Below are 24,862 nucleotides of genomic sequence, written 5' to 3'. Positions count from 1 at the left end.
TTTTAAAAAGTCACTGTAAAATTATTTTTTTTTAATTTCAATATAAAGTTATTTTGAATTCAACTTTTTCAATGTCTTTGCTTAATCTTGCAGCTTCTAAAGCCTGATATTTCAAATATGCAGGGATAACTTCATTCTGGGGTTTTTAGGTTATGAAGCATCATTAGTTTTGCAGTGCCGTATCAGTGCTTTCATTGGATGTCTCATTTTCGGCATACTTGAAATGCTGTCATCTGATCTATATGAAATGTTTAAAACCAGTTCTGGAGAGGAATTGCTTTTTAAAGAAATTTTGAATAACTGCAATGTGGAGAGAACAGAGTGGCTTTACCTACAAAAGTTAAACATACTTGTGGATGTCTAACAGCTTTTGTATTGCTGTTCTGACAAACAGTTATGTCAATGTAATTTACTTCCTTCTATATTTCAGAAAATACCTGAAGAATTCAATGTATTTAATTTAATACAGGAAATGAGGACACAAAGGCATTCTGCAGTGCAGACAAAGGTATGGTTTGTTTTAAAATCAGTCTTTATTGTATGATAATATACCATAATTATTTGTGCTAATTTTTGTCTGGTAACCTACTACAGGAGCAGTATGAACTTGTCCATCGAGCCATAGCACAACTGTTTGAAAAGCAACTGCAAAAATATGAAAGCTGTGCAGACTGGAAGATTGCAGATGGAGTGGTATGTGTCTTTCCTGTTGAGTTTCAATCAGTTGTAGCTCTTAGCTTCTGGTCGAGACTTTGCTGTAAGTTTTGTCTAGTTTTTAAAGTTAAGTGTTCACTGGTGTTAAGAACATACAAAGAACTCGTTTGGACTGCAGGTGGTTTTTGCTGAGTAGGAACAGTTAGCCTGTGCTTCAGTTACCCTGCAGTTGCAATGGGGGAAGCAACAGAAGGAATTCTAGTATGGAAGAAATGCAGGACTCTAACTCGATATTTAAATTGTGAAATGTGCCCTTACCTTGTTGAGGTGGCAGTAGTTGACAGCTGATCTGTTGCTTTGATTGACAGTACATACCCCAATTTTTATATATCGGCAGCAAATTAAATTTTATCTAAGCCTGACCTTCTGCAAATTACTCGTTAAACAGTATGATAAAGACCAAGTTGAAAATAAAAACTCCAGCCTACGTATACATATATTTATATATAAATAAATACACATGTGTACGTGCCTATAGATTAATTCTGTCTGATCTATATTTAGCTTAAACTTGTGAAAGGGAAAAACGTCATCGATGTTTTCTTTTCTTCCTTCTCCTCAGTGTGGTGGTGGGCCCAGTTTTAAAGCAGTAGATAAGCATTGATCTGACTTCAGCTGAGACTTGGATTTTACATGTTGTTGCATCCTGCCTTGGTCTCGGCCCAACACAGCCTTGATGTAGTTGAGCAGGACTGGCAATGAATGATCTTACTAACTTCTCATATTGTGTTTGCACTGGAACAGACTGGGAGAAAGAAAAATAACTTAAAATGCCTTTGTCAGGAAGGAAGGATAATACTATTCATTGGTAATCATGGTATTTGAGGATTTTTCTGTCTTTCTGTCCTTCTACGTTAAATTTCATGTCCCCTAGGTTTTTTTCCTTTTCTATGTTCAGATATATTTTCTTGGCTGCTACTGGGCACCATGTGGAAAAAAATGGCTTTTTGGATCAATATATTCTTTTTCTTCTCCGCAGTCCAGAACTGTGTAACACCCTTTATCCTTGGACTATGTTTTGTTTATTTGGTAATTTTATCTGTCCCTTCAGTACCTAATTGGTGCAGGGTCTATAGCTCTCTAGAAGGAGTATGGATAGTGTCTTCAGGGTCCTCTGAAATTTCTGGAAGCAATTTTAAATATGCCTTTACTAATAGTCATCCCTTTAATTTTAGGATTTAGCTGTACTTTCTAGGAAGTCTAAAATGTTTTTCATTCTGGGAAAAAAAGGCATATGCCTTTCTGTTAACTCCAAAGAATTTGTATCAGTTCATGCAATACTTCTGAGGTCTTCAGTCATGGCAAGAAACTTGATGGACTAAATGCAATATGGGTAGGGCGCAGACTGTTTTAATTCACACACCTAGCTGGTGTGTGAATTTTTGTTTTATTTCTGAGGATAGGGTTTAGAATGTGCAGATTATTAGCTTTGTAAAGAAGTGATTCCTGATTACTTGAGTTTTGGTCATAAAATAACAGGCAGATCAGTCTACTGTATCTTCTGGTTATTTGACTTTGATCTGGCCTACGTAAGAGTGTCTGCACTCTTATCAGAATCGAAATGTCTTTGACTATTTACATGTATTCCAGAACATCTGAATAAGGAGGTGACACAGTATGCTGATGCCTGTAGCAAAGGCAAGTGCTGTCTGCAAAGAATTGCACGTCTTGTGAGATTTGAGTGACTGAGTAATAAAACAAGCAACTAGATTTTGGGTAGGTAATGTGCATGGGGTGAGACAGGGAGAAACCCCAACTCTGAATATGCAGCGATGGAGTGTGAGTTTTGAATTTTTGAGCTTGGAAATGATCTTGGTTATAATCAGTCAGTTGTAAAGGAAATGAAATTTTAGCAAATATTTGGAAACTAATAAGAGCAGGGAGTGTAATGTCATTGTGTGGATACCTTGCAACTTGAGTACTGTCTGCAGATCTGATCTGCTTATCTCAAAAGCATATTGCAGAATGAAAGCTTTAAAAGTTTGGACCAAGATGAAAGGTGTCAGAAGGGTCTATCTAAAGAACAAGCAGACTGAGCTGGAAAACAAATGGCTGAATTTAGGTAGAATAGAGACTAAGTAACAGTAAATAGTTGTTTTCTGTGAACCTTTTCTAAAGGGTATCAATGAGACCTGGCAGGCTTAATATAAAAAGTGAGAGTTCTTCATGCAACATGAGGCTGCAGAGTTCCTTGCAGCTGGAAGTCTGTAGTTTTGAGGTGAAAATCTCATCATCTTGTAATCTTATTCTGTGAATTTGCCCAACCTCTGACCTATGAAATTCCAGAGTTGCAAACCGTTGGAGAACATCCTAGGGAAGGATCTTCCTGCTCTGTCCGTATTCTTCCCTGTAGGTTTCCTTTTGGTCACTACTGGAAACAGGGCAAAATGAGTTTTTTGGTCTGACTAGGTGCAGCCTGTTTTGCACTAGGAAACGATACTGCTTTGTATTGTAGTTTGTACATTTCTGCAGGAGGGTTGAGGATAAAAGTCTCATAGGTAAAGAGTTCCTGTACCTAAAAATTTGTTACTTAAAACCAAGGTTGCTACTATTCATGTGTTAGTAAGGAAACTTGCCTTCAGGGAATTAACTGGTGTAGGCTTACCTTCTGTTTTGATTAGTGAGGTAGAAGACTACCTTGTAACTCCAGTTAAGTATCTTCTTGTAGCTTTAACCTGATTCTCAGAACCTTGAGGCTCAGTTGAGACAGTGTTTTTGCTATTCTGAAAAAGCTCCCTTTTTTCCTCTCAGGGTGTTTTGTAGCATCTGTTGTATATAACATCTGTTTCCCCCCAGAAATATTCTAGTTTTTTTCAACTGAGATAAATCCCAGAATGTTTGTTTGTTTTTTAAAAGGAAACAAACTGTGGTGCTGAAAGTTTTCAGATAACTTTATTAAATACAATGTAATATCCTAAGGTTCCTTCCCAGATCTTACTCTGCTCGCAGACACTGTGGATTCATTTACATGGGAAGGGTTCTAATTCTGTTCAGTGGAAACAATTCCAAATAAGAGAATGTGCCTACTTTGGATATATTACTGTTAGTTATACAAGAGATGATATTGCACTGAAGAGAAAATTTTCTTTCTTCTTTCATTTATTATATTTTGATAGTACTCTGAAGAGTTGGAGTGCTCTGTAGGGTTAGTTTCATCGTTTTATTGTCCAATTGCTTTTCCTGTTTCAAGCAGTGTTTGAAATGAATTGAGTTACCTAAGCCTTGTAAGCAGTGTTTGCCAGTAACATCACAGTAAAAAGTTAATCTGATTGGCAATGAGTAGCAGTATTCATGGGGAGGTAGCTCAGACACAATCCTGAACGTGTGTTCCTGTGACCTTGCCAACTTTGCCCTGCTGGAAACAATACTGTAAAAAGTCAACAATAAAACACATGCAGTGTTTGAAAAAAGATTTATAATAGGGTTAGAATTTCTATTAGAATTTGATAGAAGGATTGAAAACCATGTAGAAAATGCACATATGATATAATATAATGTAGTAATTGTATACTCTTACCCTCTTATCATGCAGTTATACATGTGAATGTATAGAACTATAAATGTATTTAAAATAAGTATTAAGTATGTAAATGAAATGATATGAAGAAAAGTGTTCTTCAGATACTAGAGAAAATACTTTCAGCAGTCCCCACAGTAGCCAAATTTCAGGGCAAAGATGGAATTGCTGCTCAGAAGCAATTTTTTTTTCTGATAAGAAAAGGCTCGGGTACTAAATTTGATAATCAGGACTACTTTTTTTTTCCTCTTCCCTCTTCCCCCCCACCCAAATTGTAGGACTCTTTTAAATGATCAGACAATTACATTGGAACTGAGTCTTGGACTCAGCTTCCTTCCCACTGAAACTCTTGATCGTATTGTCATGTATTTGGAGTCATTTACTGCGTGCTTCTCTCCATCATTGGCTTTGTTAGTACTGCTGTGAAAATATTACACTTGGTTTTATGTTTGGAAGCTTTGAAACATGTGAGTTGATTAGTCTTGATCATCTGATAAGATCAGCCAGATTTCTATCAGTAGAATATTTTATGAGTTACTTCAGAGGTATCTTCATGATCTGAATTGAACCATGGTTGTCTTGGAAAGTCTGAATCGAGTTTGGCTGTTCTGTATGTAGAAAAAGGAAAATTGATAAAAAGACAACAAAAAGTTTACAATCTCTTTAAAAATATTTCTTATTAAATTTTGTCTCCTGAAAAATCACAAGCATGTTATAGTACTTCATGTTCTTGTTTTACCCTTATCCACTAATAGAAGCTTGTATTAATAAACACTTTCTCCAAAATATGGCATTCCTAGTACTCTCAAGTATCTCTTGCATTTCTTCCTGTAAAAGTGACAGAGTTCTTTTGCTGCAGTTGTTTGCACTTTTAGAAGCTGAGGAGAAATCGGCTGCTATAAGAAGAGTGTTGATATTCAAAACATTAGTGGTTTGGAATCTAAGTGGAAAGACTTTGGTGTTCAAATTCTCTTCACTGTTTTGCTGCTTGGAAAGAGATTTTTTTTGGCCATTGTAGCATTCTAAAAGATCGTATATGCCTTCAGAGAGAGATTTATCTTATTTGCTTATGCTTGGAAAGTTTTAATCTGAATCATTTGAGTGTGTCATTTCAGTCTGAAGTATTTATCTTTTTATCTAGTGATGCTCTGTGGTTCCCATGCTGCTTTATGATAAGGGCAAAAGGAATGCCTCAATTCCTTTTAAGGGAAACCACGAGATTACTTCTGGAAGAGTCTTTGCAGTAAATTTGCTAGTACTTTACCAGTACAGAAAGCTTCTGAATGACATGAAATATTTCCACTGTGAGTTCCAAAAGAAAATTATGCATTGCAATTCCTGGGCAAAAGGTTTTGAATTCTAGGCAGTGCCTGTGAAATCTCAGTCTAAAACTATGATCTTCTATTTGCTCAAAGTTAGTGACAGCTCTCTAGTGATTCAGCCATTGGAGGGAGTAGGTGGGGAGCAGACCTGCCCTTGGGAGATGATAGCACAATTTAGGTCAGCTTAGCAAGTTGAATTTAGACACTGCATCTGTCATGAGAATTTCTTGTTCCTCTGCATTGCCACAGGAACATGAGTTACTCTGTACAGTTATAGACTAGATGTAATCTACAATTCTAAGTATTTGACTTCGGATTTTTAATTTGTTAAACTAGTCTTTCATAGGTAGATATACATATATTTCATATGTGTATATATATATGTGTGTGTGTGTGTGTAGGTATGCATGTAATTTTACAGAATACCTAGAAATTCCTAACTCTGAGGATTTTCACTTGATCTGAGTAGTTGCGCTCTCAAATTAACGAGAACGTTGGAACTCTTGAACTCTTCAGCAGTTGATGCATATAGAGGCAAAGGCTGGGGAAAGCTCCTATTCTTTTGTTTACCTACATATTGTTAATGCTTCTGTTTTCTTATAGTGAGAAGCCTACCACAACAGGATAAGTATATTCTGTAAGGAAGCAGGGCACTGCATTGAGCACTTATTTAATTGACTGAATTGCGTATTAGTTAATGCATTAAAAAAAAACCCAAAACAATAATTTCTGTATTATGACCCTTGTGAACTATGTATGTTGTCCTGGTTTTTCTAAGCTGATACTTTAAAAAATTGTATTCTGCCTGAGAATGCAACATCTGTCTTGAGAAGCAAAAGAGTGTTGACTGATGCCAATAAGCTGTGATTAGGAAGGCTGGAAGGCTTTTCCTTAATACTGCCATCTGCTCTTCTCAACAGATGAGGTCATCCCTGTTAGGTACCCTACATTCACTTTGGCACTTGAGCTTCCTCTGTTCTGCTCCATGCTAGTTGTTCTACATGTTTACCAATTCACTTATTTTTATATATGACAGAAGGGGAAATCTGTGAGTTGATATCACTCAAGGGTGCTCAAAATACTGGTTGTTCACTATCTCTTGTGACACAGAAGTGCGAGAAGGTAACATTGCTCTGAGAGTTCAGGAAGCAGCATTTCTTCAGTTAAAAACTAGAAGAGAATCAGCAGTACCTGAGCACAATTACTTAAAAATGCTGCAGCAGTGTAAAGTTGATATGAGGCTTGTTTTCTTTCCTGCGTGGATTAGTGCATTTGGTTACTGCCTTGAACTTTTATCATTTTCAACCTTTGGAGTAAAAATCCACATACTGGGGAATGAGTTGTCTTAAAAGTAAATGGAGCCTTCATAGAAACATCAGCCTGTTGAGCTAATTAAGCAAAGTGGTGAAGTACCTCTTTTAAATTTTTTTTTTAAGGAATTGTTTTTGTAAACTCTCTGTGGTTGTGGATGTGCCTCAGACATTTGAGTTATACTTTATTTTTGCAAGGTATATCCATATGCCTTATTACTAGTAGCAAAAATGGCCATGCCTCTTCAGCTACTTCTGCCTGTCTCAACTAGAAAGAGCTTCTTACTGTACATAGAGTTTAAAAAAACTTTGACCTATGTTAGCTTCTTTAATAGGCTTTTCTTTCCACCTGGGAGAAAAGCATATCTCAGGAAACATTCTGTTCACAAACACTTCACTTTACAAACATAGAAGGACAGGGATGCAGCTGCTGGTTTGTTCTCTGGACAAGTTAGTCTACACCACAGCCAACAGGCACACCCTTTCCCTTGCCGGTACCTTTTAGAAAACGGAGCACATAAATAAGAAATGTGTTCCTCAAAACTTCTGAGCTGGTGGAACTGAACTGCAATACTTTTCTGATCTGTTGTACGATGGAGAAGGTGGTGGTAAGGGGGAGGAACTCCTCCTCTGGAGTCTCACTCGTTCTAATATCCCTCTGCCTTATGAAACTTGGATGTGTTGTGGTGCTTAAACAAGGTGATCAGCCTGCTCTGTTCTGAGGATGCAGTTGCATTAGTTTCTAACTCTAGTACTTATGATTAAAGGGGCCTCTCTAGTACACTATCAGTGCATTTAGTGCTATCCATAGTAGTGACTACATATGGGAGAAATTCCGAGTTTACTTTGCACAAGTTGGGGAAGCGGGGAGGAACACAGCACAACCATTGAGCAAGAAGCTGAATTGCTGGTGTTGGACACTGTGAGCCTCAGCATCTTTGGCACCAACCTTCAGAATAGCATTCTACCTGAATAAGGACAAAAAAATTAATTTTCATGTATGTTAAGGATAAAATGGTCTGTACAATCACCTGTTACCTGATGTCAAAAAGCTCGAAATTGCTTTTCTGCATATTTGAGGAGGGTAATTGAGGGGCTGGATGTCCATGTCCCATGGTAATGTTTCATTCCATCAATGACTAGGAAAAAAAAATTATTTTTTTAAAAAACTAGCGTGTCTCCACTGTTTTGCAGCTAGATTTTAAAAGTTCATTGAGCCTTTAATGTGTTGCAGCATGTCATAGAAAACTGTCAAAGGACTTAAAAGGGTACCTTTGTGCCTAGATAAGATAACCAGGTCCTGCATTCAGTTTACAGATCAAGTGTAACTTTTTTTTGTTAATCTCTCTTTGGCCATTTTTGTCATTCTGCTCTTCTGGACAATTGCTTTTTGGATGGTATATCGTGATGACAGCACCTTTTGCTGAGAATGATTGTGGAGGTAGTGCTGATGCAATAAATGTCTGAAGGCATTTGACTTGCTACCAATGTTGTTTATCAAGAAGCTAGAATGTTACAAAACCCAGTACATTAAATGTATTAAAACCTACTTCACAGTACACTTAACTTTGAGAGCCAACCAATGGATAATAATCATAGTTCAATAAGGTACAATGTGATCAGTTGTCCTGATGTGGCTATTGCTTTTTTTATGCATTAGCCCAGGGAAACCAAAAATCATTATTAATAGAAATAACAGAGATTTAAAGAAACAGTGTATTGTGACATAAATACAAAAAAATCTGGGCTTTTGGCAAATTAAGCAAGAGTGTGCTTTAATGTTGCAAAATATAAAGGGTCGGATCTGGAAACAAAAAGGTGCAGAATTTCATTTGGAACTGAGGCTTTGCATGTGGTCTAGATGTCTGAGCTCCAAATGTAGTCAGTGGGGCCAGTTGATTTGTTACCTTCATCTCCAGCTTATTGTCTAGTTGCTTGAATAGTTCCATGAGGTCTCATGGCTCAAAACCAACCAGCCTTGGTTGACTGCAATGGGAGTTTCAGCTGTGGTCACCTAAATGTAAGTGGCTGTTATCTGCTAATTGAATCTCACTCAAAAAAAAATAAAAATTGGTAGTTACAGCCAGTGGTCTGCAGGACAATGAACTCCCTGTGCAGTTGTCTAAAAGGGCTAACATGAGCCATTGGTGTAGGAACAATGGGGTATTTCTGCTGGAGTGCTTCTGGAGTATTGTATTGGACAGATAGTTAATGGAGGGGGTTAGTGAAGAACAATAAGAAAGATTGAAAGATCTTGGTTTTTTTCTTCGTAGGAAAAGCTTCACTTAGTACACAGAGGAAAATAATTTTATAATAGATTCTTTGCACTAGCAGACAATGATATGATAACTGTTCCATGAGATCATATAATGCACCTGGGGGTGCTGGTTGAGAGCCAGCTGAACATGAGCTAGCAGCGTGCCCAGAAGTGGCCAAGAAGGCCAACGGCACCCTGGCTTGTGTCAGGAATAGTGTGGCCAGCAGGATGAGGGAAGGGATTGTGCCCCTGTACTCAGCCCTGGTGAGGCCGCACCTTGAATCCTGTGTTCAGTTTTGGGCCCCTGACCACAAGAAGGACATTGAGGTGCTGGAGCAGGTCCAGAGAAGGGCAACGAAGCTGGTGAAGGGTCTGGAGCACAGGTCTTATGAGGAGCTGCTGAGGGAGCTGGGGTTGTTTAGTCTAGAGAAGAGGAGGCTGAGAGGAGACCTTATCACTCTCTACAACTGCCTGAAAGGAGGTTGTAGTGAGGTGGGTGCTGGCCTCTTCTCTAAAGTAACAAGTGAGAGTACAAGAGGAAATGGCCTCAAGTTGCACCAGGAAGGTTTAGGCTGGATATTAGGAAAAATTTCTTCACTGAAAGAGTGCTCAGGCATTGGAACAGGCTGCCCAGGGGAGTGGTGGAGTCACCATCCCTGGAGGGGTTCAAGAAACGTGTAGATGTGGTGCTAAGGGACATGGTTTAATGAGTTAGGTGGTGTTGGGTTGGACTTGATGATCCTTGAGGTCTTTTCCAACCTTAATGATTCTATTCTATCCTATAATGTCAAGCTCAGCAATAAAGAGGGAAAACTTCAGGAGGTGGGGGTTCAGTGAGGTTAGCTATCTTTTGCTCAGGAACTGCCTGGGCACAGGTCTACCTGTGGGAGGTGGTGAGTGATTTCTTTTGCATTGTTTTCTTTCTCTCTTCTCCCACTCTTCCTTTGCTTACTAAACAACTTTACATGACCACAAGTTTTTTTGCCTTTCCTCTTCCCCCTCCAGGGGTGAAGGGGAGAAATGAGTGAACGAGTGATTGGCTTTGTGGTGCTTAGTTGCTAAGCAGGGTTAACCCACACCAATATTTTACATGTATATACATGTAAATGTGTATGGATACATATATTTACAAATATAGGCATATGTAAAATATGTCTTTTATGGTCCTACAGCGAAATAAAAATTTTCATGGTTTGCTGAGTAAGTTGATCTTCATTGTATGAAAATAGGAGGTGACTTGAAAGTATTTTAGAACAATGCATTAAATCTTAGCCACTTGTCAATTTACAGTAGCTGAAATTCTCATTTTCTTACTGCACTGTGGATTAGTCTTATCTTCAGTGGACTGATTGTACAAGTGAAAATAATTAAACTGACTGGAAAATAAATGCTTTCAATATGAATGATTTGGCGATCATAAGGGAGTGTGCTCACTAGTAGTCTGAAAGATTAGCTTTTGAGAATTTTCTGGATTATACAGTTGCATTGAAAACAAAATGTTTAGTCATCAAAAATTTGAAGTTGGATGCACAAAATATAAAATATTATGAATTTAGAGTAGAATTTAATCTGCATGTAATTTTGAAAGTGATCTTTATATAGTAGTCAAAAAGATGTAATATTCTCATACATTATTTTCAAGTATCATGATAGATCTTTGGACTTTACAGTTGAAGTATTGTGTGTATCAGCTTTACAGCCATGAATGAAAACATTTTCTTTTAATCAGGATGAAAATAACACAGAGAATGCTGTCAGTTCTTCAGATGCTGAGAAACAGGATTCTCCTCCACCAAAGCCTCCACGGACCCGCAGGTAGTTAACTATGTTAATATACTATTTTAAGCTGACAGATTGGCATGCTTCATAAATAAGAAGTAGAATAAAACTGCTGATACTACAAAGACCTTTGAGATGCAATTTTCTATTGATAATAGAAATATACATCGTACAAATAGAATTCTTATAATTGGCTCTGTAAATATAAGCTTGAATATCTTCAAAGTCTGTATTTGAATATACGAATCTTGCAGTGACCATATGTGAGTAGACAGTGCTTTAGCAGTCAGGTACGTTAGATCTACTTGTGCTCTAATTCTGCTAGGTGATAGTAGCAAAACGTACTTCGAAATAGGCTCAAATGACGGCTGAACCTTCAATTTTGCAAGCAAAAACATAAAGAAAAATACCCATTTGTTCAAGAAAATGTTACCTCACAGATTAGTGCTGCTGTTGACTAGAATATAACAATAAAATGCTTTTCTTATTGAGAAGAAAAATTTGCCTCACCAATCCTTTCATTCAACAGAGAAAAAAAAAATTCCTGTCTAGCTCTTAAGATATATTGACTTGACTTCAAGGAGGTCAAAACTCAATCTGAATGAACAGGTTTGCCTGCCTGAAATGGATACCCCAACCTGAGTGTTAGACACCTAGAGAAGCAACTCCTCTGAAGTTGCCTAGCTAGTTTCTGGAAGGCTTATAGGGACCTTTGGCGGGTGTCTTGCCTGTGCTACATTGCCTGTAGCTAGACAGACATTTAAGGTAAGCACTTGGGTTTCCTGAAGTTGTAGAATGATGTAAGAAACCACCAGCCAGTTGATATTCTTGTATAACATTTAGTCATATAAGGAAAGTAGTTTTAGTGCTTTGAAATAGAATCAAATTGGAGTAGTGCAAGGTCAGGTCAGTAGTGGGAATTCCTGTTCATTTGATACTTTAAAGGTTAAAGGTAGAAGATGAGCATTAACCCCTTCTTTACAGTACTGCATTTGGCAGGGTAAATGATGTGGTAAAGTGAGCTCATTTTCAAGGGGCTAGCAAGATGAGAGCAGCGATTATACAACAAAATTAATTTTAAATCCTAAACTATTCCAGGTTTGGTAAAGAAGGAATTTTAAATATAGTGTGTGTATAGGAAATGTAATTGGATACAGCAGCCATTTGAAAATTGGTAACTCAGAATAGGTAGCAGTGTGTGTGTATATTCAGTATTGCAACATCATCATCTTGTCACAGCAATAAACACAGTTTAAAAGTGGATATAGAAGTGTTCCACTTTGCTATCAATTAGTGATTTGGACCAGATCTGGAATTTTGTGTGCAATTCTAATGCCTGTTCTCATGAGGGTATCCAAGAACCTAAATGGATCTAGTGCTCCACATCTTTAGTGGCCCCAGGGATGGTATTTGCAATAAGATAACTTTGTAAATAACGTATGATAACAGCCATTAGTGATACAGTAGGATAAGTATATAAGCAGCTGTTATAGTTAACTTAGCATTAGTTATGTCAGGCAGAAGTTAGAGAATACGATATGTAAAGAGAGAGATGGAAATGAGTTGGGGCTTTTCACAAACAAATGGCACAGTTTGTGCTATGTGGGTAATATAATTTTTACCTTCTTGAGATTGATGGTAATGTGATTGTATTCAATTATGTAGATGAAGATGATGACAGAGAAGTTGGAAGTCTGCTAACCTGTGTTCACAATGGGGTCCAAGCTCTTCTTGAAACTTAGTCACTGAACTTAGATATTTCTGTCCAATAGGTGATTTCCTCATTAATGTTCCTTGAAATAATCTTAGGTGTACCTAAGTTTTTATAATTTTCGTATATTCATGTAATGATCATAAATGCATAATTTATGTTTTAGCTCACACCTGTTGTTTCATCTGTGTTGCATTGTTCTTTACTTACTGCATTATTAAGTGAAAATATTTTAATCTCTTATAAAACCTGGTCTTTTTTGGGCCTGATTCCATAAACTCATACTTTCCCATCTGCCAGCACTGGCAGGAAGATTGGTTCCTTGGAGTTGAATAAATGGAAGCTTTTAGTAAAGCTGTTGTCTTTTTCAAATGGAGGTTATTTTTGAAAAACAATTAATTACACCTCTCATGGAAGGTGCTTCTGAGGAAAGACTTTGTTTGCTATTAGTCACATCTACTCAAAATATCCTCTGATGATCCTGTTTTTTCTTGATGTAGGAGGTAATTTTACAAATCTGCAGCCTGATTCAGTCAGGACTTGGAGCCAGGTTTTGTGTATTGTGGATGTTCTGGCATAGGTTGACATCCTTTTCCTGGGGAAGATGGGAGAGCAGAATCTGTGAAAGATTCTAATCTAGTCCCCATATGGAGAAGGAAACTGTTAAAGATGATACATCTCCTTATTGCATCTGTAGCTTTTTTCCCCAAACCATTCTTACCATTTTTTTTTAATGTTCCTTCTATTATTTTTCTCTGCATTGCTGTGACTAAAAATATCTTGGTACAACTATTTTAAGTATTTGTCTACAACTTTTCTGTACTGAATGTTTTCGAGTGGTGTCTAACAGTCATTGCCTTTACAGATAAGTTCACATTCAATAGGTCCTCTGAAATAATCTAGTTTAACCCACATTTTTAGTTTGATTTAGAATTTTCTCTGGGAACTTGCTTAAAATATTTTGCTCAGTAACATTTTTAGGTTGCCAGCCAAATGTGTACTTGAGTTGTAGATGCACTGTCTCAGAAGAAGTTACAAGCAGGTTCCTAAAGGTAATATTATTTTAGAAGGAATAAGGCTTTAAAATATTTTATATGCTGTGTCGCACTTAGCTCTGGAATGTATAATTAGTAATGCAACTTGCTTTTTTTTTTTTTTTTTTTTTTTTTTTAAGGGAAGGTTTAACCATTGTTTTTTTTCTAAAGCAAAAAGGGCTACAGTGACTAATACTGTTCACAGTACTGTGTGCCAGCTTGGTTTCAGGTGAACCTGCCTGTGATGATGCTGAACAATCAGGAGGAAAATTGGCTTACAGCTCTTGACCTCAGGGTGCTTGTCTTCCATATTGCTATCAGACAAAGCTATGTTTGCTTAGCTGGTAATGATTATGGTTCCTGTTAGTTGTTTTCTGACAGCCCTGAGGCTGTTTGCTGGGTGAGATGGTGACATCTCCTCTGCAGCATTTTCCAGTGGCTAAACCACCCAGTACATTGTAGTGGCTTTCTCACCTGTCCCTTCTATTCTATGTGACAGGATCGTAGACAGGTAATCTCTGTATTATCTTTAAATTTGTAGATGTCCTCCTCTTAGAAGTGTAGATAGTACCAAGTTAACTCTCATGTCTGTACTAAATCAGCATGAGATGCCACTAAATTTTTTTGCTGTATAAGATTGGAAGCATATTCAAGGAGGAATAATTAATCTTAGGATCATAGAATCATAGAATCCAGTGCCTCACCACCCTCACAGTGAAAAGTTTCTTCCTAATGTCTAGTCTAAATCTGCCCTCTTTCAGCTTATACCCATTACCCCTTGTCCTATCACTACACTCCCTGATAAAGAGTGCCTCCCCATCTCTCCTGTAGCCCCCTTCAGGTACTGGTAGGCTACTATTAAGTCTCCTTGGAGCCTCCTTTTTTCCAGGCTGAACAACTCCAATTCTCTCAGCCTGTCCTCATCTGGAAGGTGCTCCAGCCCTCTGACCAGTTTCGTGGCCCTCCTCTGGACTTGCTCCAATAGGTATAGGTCTTTTTTATGTTGGGGTCCCCACATCTGAACACAGTACTCCAGGTGGGGTCTCACAAGAGTAGAGCAGAGGGGGAGAATCACCTCCTTCGACCTGCTGCTAATGCTTCTTTTGATATTATAATATTATAATATAATCCTTTCAGTACTTCCATCAGCTTGGGGATGTCTTGGGGAAGGAGTCCTACAAAGTGGAACTTCTAATTTTACTTTTGTAGGCTTCTTTTATGTTTGTCTCTTCTTGGAAGTTAGAAGTATGTTTAGGCTATTGATATTAAATCAATATCAAATTGGAATTTTGTTTACTTTTATTAACTTGCCACGAAGTATCTAGCTGTACTTGTTTTGCAGAGATTCTGGAATTTTATTGCCTTCATTTTATCACCTTGTAATGCTTTGATGTAATTCATATTCACTGTACAATATGTGAATGTAGTCATTCAAGTTAACATGTATTATACATTTGATGTCAATGTTAAAAAAATTCAAATATTACTCCTTGATTATTACAGAGGTAAATGACAACTCATGAGTGCATACATCAGCAACTTATTCGGGAAATTGCTTGGCTTTGCAGTTTATAGTCACTTCTTGTGAAAGTTGCCTTGAGCTTACATCTATGTTAAATTTCTTTGGAGGGCTCAGGCTCAGTGGGGTAGAAAGCATTCTTTGTTAGATGTGTTTAACTGTTTTCAAGTTGAGGCATGAAGAAGGCATAAGTAAGTTTTTACTTTATTGCTAGATATAAGACTGTAGATAACCAAAGATGGAAATTTACAATTTAGGACTGTATGTGATTTTTACATTACTGTAAAATTGGAGTTCTAACTACAAATCTAGAAGCAACGATTGGTACTTCAGAGGGAAAATTCAGAGGGAGCATCTTAATACCTTTAATGATTAGTCCTTGAAATATTTGTGTGTTTAGTAGTTCCTTCTAAAGTATTTGGAAAAAGGGATTGTTATAGACTTGGTTACAGAAGATTCCTTATTATCAAATTCAAATGCAATTCGAAAGAAATGGAGGAACTGAGGCATAAATCACGAAAAGATGAGGTAATAGTGTTTTTTGTATGCAGTGTAGTGAAGAGCTATGTGCTACTGTCTGAAGGAGAAAAGGTGAAATAGTGTATCAACTTCTTCAGATTATGCTTGGACTTCAATCTAATGACATTAAAATACATTTCAAGGGTTGCATGTAATTCTGTTTCAGTTCAAGCCCTACGGAACCCTCTCTTTGCATATTCTGCAAAGCGAAGATAAAAGCCATGGACTGGTGTTAGTTATCACTCTGATTTCTGTGTCACAATTATACAAAAAAGCCTCACGTAACTAAATTCTACAAGAAAAAAATCACCAGTTGGTTATTTTTACTCATTCCTTATACTTTTATATAAATTATCTGTAGTATAGTTTGTGGCAGCTTCACTGAACTGCAGCTTTTCTTCCACATGGATGGCAGTGATTTAATGCTTAAGTAGAATAATGTGGTTGTCTAGCTTCAGCCTGCTTACATTGAGTTTAATTTTCCTATTTTAATTATGAGGGAGGATGTAGAGCTTGGTAACTATTTTTGGTTGATCATACCAGCTGCATTGCATGACCTTGGCATCACTCTCTTTTATTTGAAAATAAAACCCTACAGTATGCTGCATAGAATAGCCATGGATTACGTCAGGGTTTTGGTTTTTTTCTTTTTGAACACTGGCCAAGTTTCATTTAAATCTGAACCCATGGTGCCCTCTTTCAATAATATAGCTCTTTTCCATTAAGGCTGGATTAGCTTAGATTTTAAAGCATTCTAAAAATTTAGAATATATTGGAGAAAAAGCAAAAGTAGTGTTGCCATTGCTTCATTTTGGTTGTTTTTTTTTCTTCCATGTGTACATTTTTGGCGGAAAGTTGTGGGAGGGCCCTTTTTTGACAAATTATTATACTTTTGACAAATTATTATACTTTTGACAAATTAGAATGAATTAATTTTTAGTATGACAAATAATTTAAAAATATTATTGTCTAATGTGTGGTTTACCTGACAGCTAAGAAGCCATTAACTTTGAGGTTTTTCGCACTAAGGCACTGCATCAGCTGCTCAGATTGTGTGGCACTGAGAGTGTATGAAAAGCTGCCTTGATCACCCAGGGAAATTCCATGTACAGTTGTGTATGGGGAATTGCAGAGGTAGTGGAATTGCAGGATAATCGGTAGCAGTTGTATATGAAGAGACACTGTCAAGGCTGAGTTATGAGAGGGCTTTCTGTTTTTTATCGGACAGTGATTTTACAAATGCACTTGAGAAATGCTGGCTTTTGCAATATATAAAAGCTATGCAGGGATAATTTAAAGATCTAATACAGGAAAGCTTACTTTGCTTTCTCAAATGGTCTGGCATTCTTTGGTTCACTGACTCTTTTCAGTCTCAATATCCTCTTTCGTGAGCTTTCTATTAGTTTCCTGGTAAGTTCAATCAAGCTGTTTTTACTATACCGTCTCCTGTTGTTTGGAATAATATTAGTAGTTCATCTTCAGATAATTTTCTGCCCCAGGGAGGAGAAATGTCTATAGAGCACAGCTGTTGGAGGAAGTGCCCAAAGAAAGCATTATGCAGCAGCCCAAAATGTCCAAGTTTTTCTGGCAAGCGTTTTAGAAAAAGCTACTGACAAACAAAGACCTCTTAAAGGTATATGTATTCTAATATTTCCACTTCCTAAAAAGAAACAAAAACATTATTTACAATGCAGAATAAGTGAAATAAGAATACTATGATGTCGGTAAAATGGAAACATTGTTACAGAGAAGACCAGGAAATCCTGGGTGGCATCTATTTCCTTAAAAAAAAATTACACCAGAATACTATTTGGGTGTCTCATTTTCTGAGGGTGGATATCTCTCGATAGTAATACGGCAAAGAATGATTTTAATAGAGAATTTCTCATTTGATCACTGTAAGCTCTCATTTAAGGGGGAAGGAATGCAATTTAACGTCAAATATAATGGGAATTTTTAATAGCTCTGTTTAGCTGTGTACGAGGAAGATGATGAAACAAGGGTATGACTCGGGTTGCTGACTTGTGCAGTATTTCCTGTATCAGCAGTTCTACACATACCTCTCAGGGGGCTGTTTGTGTACATGTGGGGTTCTGTTTACTGGTGAATCAAATGGGAGAGTGATTTCATTAAACAGTCATCAGTGAAGAACTTAATGAATTTTGACTAGTATTATGGGCCATAATCTTGTCATATCTGGTTTAATGATAATTTGCTTCTTTAGCTAATTGTAATGCTTAATGTTATGTCTGTACCAGATAAGAAATCAGTTTTGCTGATTGCATGTATAACTCTGGGTCAGGAAAATGAGGTCAATAAGGAAAAAACCTCATTTTCAGTAGGAGGATTTAGTGGAGATTACTGCTGAGCATCACTGCTGGTACAGGGGCCGTGTAACCCTTTATGCAAGTGAACTCTCTCTGTCCCCTCTCCCCCCCCGACCCTTGAATAGAGGAGAGAAATCCAAGGGAAATTCTCCTGTCCTCCTTAGTGCGTATTAAGTTGGAGCAAGACTTTTTCTTTTTTGCTTGGCTTATCTTTAGTAATTCAAGCAAACGGCTTGTTCTCAAGTTTGTTAATTTTTCAAGAACCTCTAGAGGCAAAACAGTTCCCAAATTACTTTTGATTAAGTTGTTTTGATATGCTTTATATTCCTCTTATCTTAATGTAAAGCAAAATAGTGATGTACAAGTGCAAGTTGGGGAGGAAGAGAAGGAATTTGAGGCCCGACCCTTTGTGACAGGAGTCAGACAGGCAGAGAATGGAAGAAGGCACCTGGGAGAACCGCAGGAGGAAATGGGGTTTTCCAGGTACAAAGATATAGCAACTTGTAGAAGGTAATTTGGAAGCTGGGGAGCTTGCAGCCCTTCAGTGGGTGGGGACGTTCATAAACTGAAAAGCCAAACAGTTCTCTTCAGATTGGAATCTCTTGTGTAAGGATTATGGTTATCCATCCCATAATGCTGTAGCTAGGTGCTAATGAAATCACAAGGATGAAACTCATGTAGTCTGTCCCAAGACAGGTATGCTTTCAATATTGTAGAAGATACAAGTGTGTTTACATAGGTCATGATAGTCTCAAGAATTGTCACTCACTGGTTAAGTCCCTTTTAGACCTTGTTTGCAAGTAGGGAAGCTAATAGTATTGCTTTGATTTTGTTTGTGATGTGACATACAGACAAGTAGTGAGAGCCTGTTTGGTGCCTTTCACTTGTGAATAAACAATCAGGAATTCTTGCGCAATTGTGGGGGGTTTAGCCCTACTCCCTATAATTCTTAAAAGTGACCAACTGTTGGCTTTATGCCAGTGCAGTGGAACCAGCGTGTTTAATACTCAATGCTTTTTTGTGCTTCACTTAAATAGTGCCCGTGGGGAAGGACTAGCAATTCAGTTTTGTGGCTGTCAGCTGAGATTTCATGGATCTCCCCTGCGGCTGCTGAAATTTATTAGGCCTGTGTTAGACTCCTGATTTCAGACTGGGCTTCCTCTGTGAAAGATTTGTAGGAGCAAGACAGATAGCAGTAGAGCTGGACGCTTCCTGACTGTTCCAAGCCAAATGGCAACCTGTATTTGGATGCCAGACTTCACCTACAAGCTCTGAAGGTGTGGGTTCATTATGCAGCTGATGGCTCATTACGAGATTTCTTTTTCTTCCACAGAATCTGTCAAGTCTCTAAAATACAAATACTTTTTCATTCTTATTCTTCATCTGAGTTGGTAACTACTGCCGCTGTCATGGAAGTTCTGTTTAAATGGCCTGAAAGTACAGGGCCTGGGGAATATAATCTGCATGTCATGCTGCTGCTCCTTACAACATGAGAGTTATTACTGGCACACCTTCTTCCAGACCTACCAGATATACTGTGTTCTCCCAAGTTTTACATGAATGCAGCAGGAGAATACTGTCAGTTATCTGTCATCTAGCAGGTAGTAAGACTTTTTGCCCTGTTGGAAGCCTGTGCTTTCTGGCTTTTGTTGTGTAGCCGTGGATTCATTTGCAAATCAAAGTCTATTTCACAAGAATACTGTGAACAGTCTTTTGAATAGATTCGGTTCTTCAGGATGTTGGATCGTGAAAGGAAGGTACAGTCCAAGGTCTACCGGCGACCTCATTTTCAGGGGAAGAGAATGTCCTGCTATAACCATATCTCCAAGGGAAGGTTCCAAGTCTCCTGCTGCAGAGCTGGATTTGGGTGATTTATGATGTCTCTGACATAGATTGTCCCAAAAACCTAAAGGTACAGAGGGATTTGGCTGACTCCTGCTTGTTCAAGGTTATTTGGGTGCTGGGGCGGGCCACCTGAACTTGCCAGTAGATTCTGTGACCCTGGGAACTGTCTGTTCCCCTAACATGGGGAGATGGGAGCATCTGTCTTCTAAATATCACCGTTTTGGACACTATGTGCTGGCCTGCGTATAGAGGGTTTATTACTTCTGCGTGAATGACATCCCTGCCAACAGCAGGAAGTTATCTGAGCTTTGTACGCAAAATGAGCTGGTTTCTGAGCTCAAGCATGTGGCCAAATCATGCTCCTTTGCAAACCGTCATCCATTGTGCTTTGATTTTTCTGACTGGATAGAAAGTATCATTTCTTTAAGTTATTTCGTAGTATTTCTGTTCTTGTCATGCATTTGTTTTGCACCACAGTTATTACTGCTACTAGTCTTACATAATCAAAGGAAATATTTGTAAAAGGTCTGAATGAAAATGCTTAATTCCTGTTTGTAGACAAGACCTTAATCAGTTGTGCAAAATGTTTATAGTCAAATACTCTGCATCTAATCTGACAGTAAATTGCTCATATGCCCAGAAAGCTTCTCCTTTTAAGTAGCTTAAGATGAGCTGTAATAATAAGTGCTGTGGTCTCACTAATATGCTCTGTAATTCGGATCATATATTCTACTGTGAATGGTTTTTGTACAGTGCACCTCATGTCAGCTAAATTTGGTCTGCATCGTTAGCCCTACAACTGTGGAGAAACTATTAAATACACAAATACGAAAATAAAATCGTCCTGGACGTGTGCAGAAAAATAAAAATAAAGGAAGATATTTGGTATTAAGCAGGCTGTAAGGTTGGGTTTTTTTAAGACTTTTTTTCCTTGGCTGTATTGAAAATTGAATTCCGTACGTTGAGTTCGTCTGATCCGCTTCCTAAGAAAGCAAAACATGTACCAAAGCCCTGCCACAAGAGGGCCTTTCTTACGGAGTCTGAAAAAATGCATCTGGGAAAGGACAGGAGCGATCTCTGAACTATCAGTGAGGATTAGCTGTGGCCTGAATGTGTGTCTTTGTGATATTCTGAAAGACGTTTTGAGTGTGTTGATTTAGTTCTTGCCTACCCCATTAGTCATATTTTATAACCGTTGTCTGTATGCAGTGGGTGTGCTGCTTGGAGTTCAGCGCTGGTATGAAAGCATTACTACTGCGCAGATAGATATCTAAAATATTGTCAAAATACAGAAAACTGACATAACTGTGTTTTGGTTTTGTTGCAGTTGCCTTGTAGAAGGAGATGCTAAAGAAGAAATCTTGCAACCTCCAGAGCCTCAGCCAGTACCACCAATCTTAACACCATCTCCCCCATCAGCTTATCCAACAGTCACTACCGTGTGGCAGGACAATGATCGATACCATCCAAAGCCAGTTTTGCACATGGTTTTGTCAGAGCATTCAACAGACCTCAATGAGAATTACAATAAGTCAATAGAACATTCAGGGAAGAATGAACCCAGTGAACGTGCAGAGAAAAGGCTGGAGCGCAACCTAAGTTTTGAAATCAAGAAGGTGCCTCTTCAGGAGGGACCACGAAGCTTTGATGGGAACACCCTGTTGAACAGGGGACATGCAATTAAAATTAAGCCTGTGTCATCCTGTGTAGTTGATAAGAGCTTTAAGTCACAGGAACAGATTTCAGGGGATTCATTTGTAGATGCTTCTCAAAACTCTTGTGTGGAATGCAGCGTGCCACAGTCTAGCACAGCCTTAATACCTTCACCGGAAAGTCCGCAGAGTCAGCAGGTTTCTGATACTCCACCAAGACCAGATCGTCTGCCTCTGACGGAAAAGGGACATGCCACGTGGTCGCTGCATGGGCCTGAAAATGCACTGCGAACATCAGCGTCTGAAGACATGCCTTCAGACATCTTATGTCATGGTGTTAAAACTCTCTCTCTGGTATCAAACACCACAGTTGAACATCCTTCCAGTGATAATGTTGATCATAATACTATTTCTGTTCGAGCACCTCTCTGTTTCACTAATCCTCTTCATTCAGATGATTCTGACACAGATGAGATTAATTTTGATGGAGCCATGAGCAAAAGTGCATCTAATGTTTCAACCGCAAGTGCCACAGTTTCTGCTGCCACTAATACTGAAAACATTTCTGCCAGAAAAGTATTGCCAATGTCTATTGCTAGGCAAGACTTAACAGCCGTAGCATGTTCTGAAGATGGCAAAGGTAGGTCCCACTGTGGTTCAGAAGTGCTACTTTTTAACCTTGTTGCATCTGTAGATGGAGAGTTGGACAACATCAATTTCTTTACGTTTAGAAAATGGCATTATAAATTTAAACAGTGTAGTATGGCAGCTTCAGAAAGGGCTCTTTTCCTCCCAGTTTTTGTTTTGTATGTGAGCTATGTCTGTTACACTACTGGTACTACAGACCTTGATCAGCTGCTTCAAAAGCTTTATTGTGAGATATGAATGCATTCTTAGTTGCAGGTTTCTGTTATTGGTTGGTTCAACTTTTTCTCTACATCCAATTTCATGGAAGTGTCTATAATAATGGCAATTTTGGGTAGTCAAAGTATTTCAAACAGGCTCGTCCAAACGCACATCAAATTCATGCTTACCAGTTGATGTGCTGGTCCTAAAAATGTAGATGTAAACTCTTTAACTGTATTAGTCTTTGAAGTTGCTCCTGATTTGGCTTCTGCATGTTAATGGCATTGTAAATATTTAGCCCTGCTTTCCTCTTTTTCTGTACATGGCTGAGGGAGACAAATTAATATTGCTGTTCATCTAAAAGTACAAGTTCTGCTTTAGTAGTGCTTAGAAATTTATTCAGTTTCTTTTAATCTTTTACTGCTTTTTGGAATTTTTTGAGCAAAGAAAGTTTGCAAGAGTGCTTTTGCAGAAAGTTACATGATCTATTGAAGGCAAAAGGGTTCTATAATATTCATATTCATATTTCAGTGAGGCTGGCACACTTAGATTAGATGGAGGACATAGCTGCAAAGAACAAATTAGGTCTTGGTGACTGCCTGTGCAAAGTCCAACAGAGTGTGTAGTAAGGCTGTGGAGCTGAAAGGAAAACTTGAGCTTCTGTATTTAGATCAGACTCTTGTGCTAGGAGCCCCTTACAGTGATGCCCTCCCTTCAGGAGTCTCTACAGGCTACGTGACTTGCTGAGGTGAAATGGGGCTCAGGGTATGATGCAAGATGCAGAGGCAGCTGTATTGAAAATACATGCTTTGTGAACTAGGTTTTCACCAAAGTCATATATTCAGAAACACGAACTATTTTGTAGCTTTAAAAACAACGTGTTTCTATAGCTTTTGTGATATTATGTATACGAACAAAACAACACTTGCACGTATGTCATCTTTTTTTTTTTAACCTGCAAGACTTTAAAAATGCTCTGTCCTTTTTAAAAAGCCCTTTGTGTCATAGTTACTTCAAAGTTTATACCAAGCAGTACTCCTTGGATTTGTTTTTGGTAGATTTGCATGCTATAGTATTTTTCCAACATTGCTTTAGCCAGGCTTTTTTCCTTCTTTCCCCAGGCAATCATTGTTTATCATTCTTTGAAAATTGTTCCCTCTCTACACATCTCTTTATGTGTATACTGTAAGAATATGCAAATAAAATAAGTGATATGTCATAAATGGAAGAAATATCACTTCAGAATTTGTTTCATGTAGCTGCATATCAGAAACATCCTGAAATAACAGTACAGCCTTTGTGCTGCTGGTATGTTGCTGATTTCACAGGAATGGCTTGAGATTTTTATAGGAATTGTTTATAATTTATCTCTTGTTATTGAGGATGTATATGTTCTCTTTTATACAGTAGTGAACACTTCCCATTTTATATACAGGTTGCAGGTCTTGTAATCCATCTCAGACTGAAGAATATAAGGTTAGATCGCTTTACACCAGTGATCTTAAAACATGTTTTATAGTTTTATTTTGATACTTGTTCAGGACTCCTGTCTGAAGCTGGGGATGTGGGTACAGTCATCAGTGAAGCTTGCCTGTGAACTTACCAGCACCCTTGTTGCTTAACCGTAACTGTTGGTGTACGTGATCTTACCGCATAATTAAATCATTTTCTTAATTCAGATGAAGTGAAAAGTAGGTGTACCCTGAGGTTAAAAAACAAAACCCCAGCAACAAGAACCCCACAAAACCAACAAAAAGCAAAACAAAAAACCTAAAACAAAACAAACCCCCAAAACCTCACTTTCAGTTCCTGATACTCCATAGTACCACTCCATTTGCTGATTTTATAGAGACTATTTCAGTAAAAGAAGGTTTTCTTATGCTGTATAGTAAGCTTGAGATGGAGCAGGTCTCAGAGAAGTCACTTTGAACACAATGGCTTGTAAAATGTGCTGGAGTTCCTGTCCCTGCTGCTGCCGTGTTGGCAGGGCAAGCTTCATGGCTTCGTTAGTTGAAACGTGTGTTCAGCTTTTTATGAATCCTGTGTAGAATACAGCTGTCAGATGTGACTCCTTATGGCAGCAGCTACTTTGAATTGTGTTAAACCTTTAATTTCTACTCCTGGTGCCTTAGCAGGCCGGAGTGGGGCTTTTGCTGCCTGAACAGCTTGTGTTAGTGCACTGCTGAGAGGCACGAGGGAACAGACTGGGGACAATGTGTTCCTGGCACCAAGGGTAGCCATCTCCTCTGGTTCCTGTTTACCCTTTTGGCCAGTAAACCTCACACTAGACTGTTTAACTGGTTTATATCCCTGGTGTGGGAGCCAGCCTGGGTAGGGCCCAAGATGGACCTGGAAAGCAAAACAGGGACTTGGAGCTTTAGAGAAGTGGTTAATATGGAGCTTCCCTAGAACTTACTGTCGCATGGTGCAGTCCCGAAAAGCAACGTTGCTTAGTGTCCTTGCGCTGTGCTATCTAGCTGTGAAGCACAAATACAGGCTGGGCAGAGAAT

At 38.3% G+C, this 24,862-nt stretch overlaps 1 protein-coding gene across 1 annotated transcript in view; it reads left to right on the top strand.

Moving 5' to 3' along the window:
- Positions 1-22,146, top strand: part of PTPN12 (protein tyrosine phosphatase, non-receptor type 12) — a gene marked incomplete at its 3' end in the record, with an annotated part of 35,976 nt that extends 13,830 nt beyond the window's left edge. The window contains exons 9-12 of the mRNA XM_010073093.1: positions 431-508; positions 595-693; positions 10,850-10,935; positions 21,182-22,146. Coding sequence (XP_010071395.1) covers positions 431-508; positions 595-693; positions 10,850-10,935; positions 21,182-22,146 — 1,228 coding nt within the window. The remainder of the gene's footprint in view (positions 1-430; positions 509-594; positions 694-10,849; positions 10,936-21,181) is intronic.
- Between the last annotated feature and the right edge of the window lie 2,716 nt (positions 22,147-24,862).

The sequence above is a fragment of the Pterocles gutturalis genome, unplaced genomic scaffold, assembly GCF_000699245.1.
Source record: "Pterocles gutturalis isolate BGI_N339 unplaced genomic scaffold, ASM69924v1 scaffold1542, whole genome shotgun sequence".
Lineage (NCBI taxonomy): Eukaryota > Metazoa > Chordata > Aves > Pterocliformes > Pteroclidae > Pterocles > Pterocles gutturalis.
Note: the sequence above shows the minus strand (reverse complement) of the source record. Positions and strands in the feature narration are given on the sequence as shown.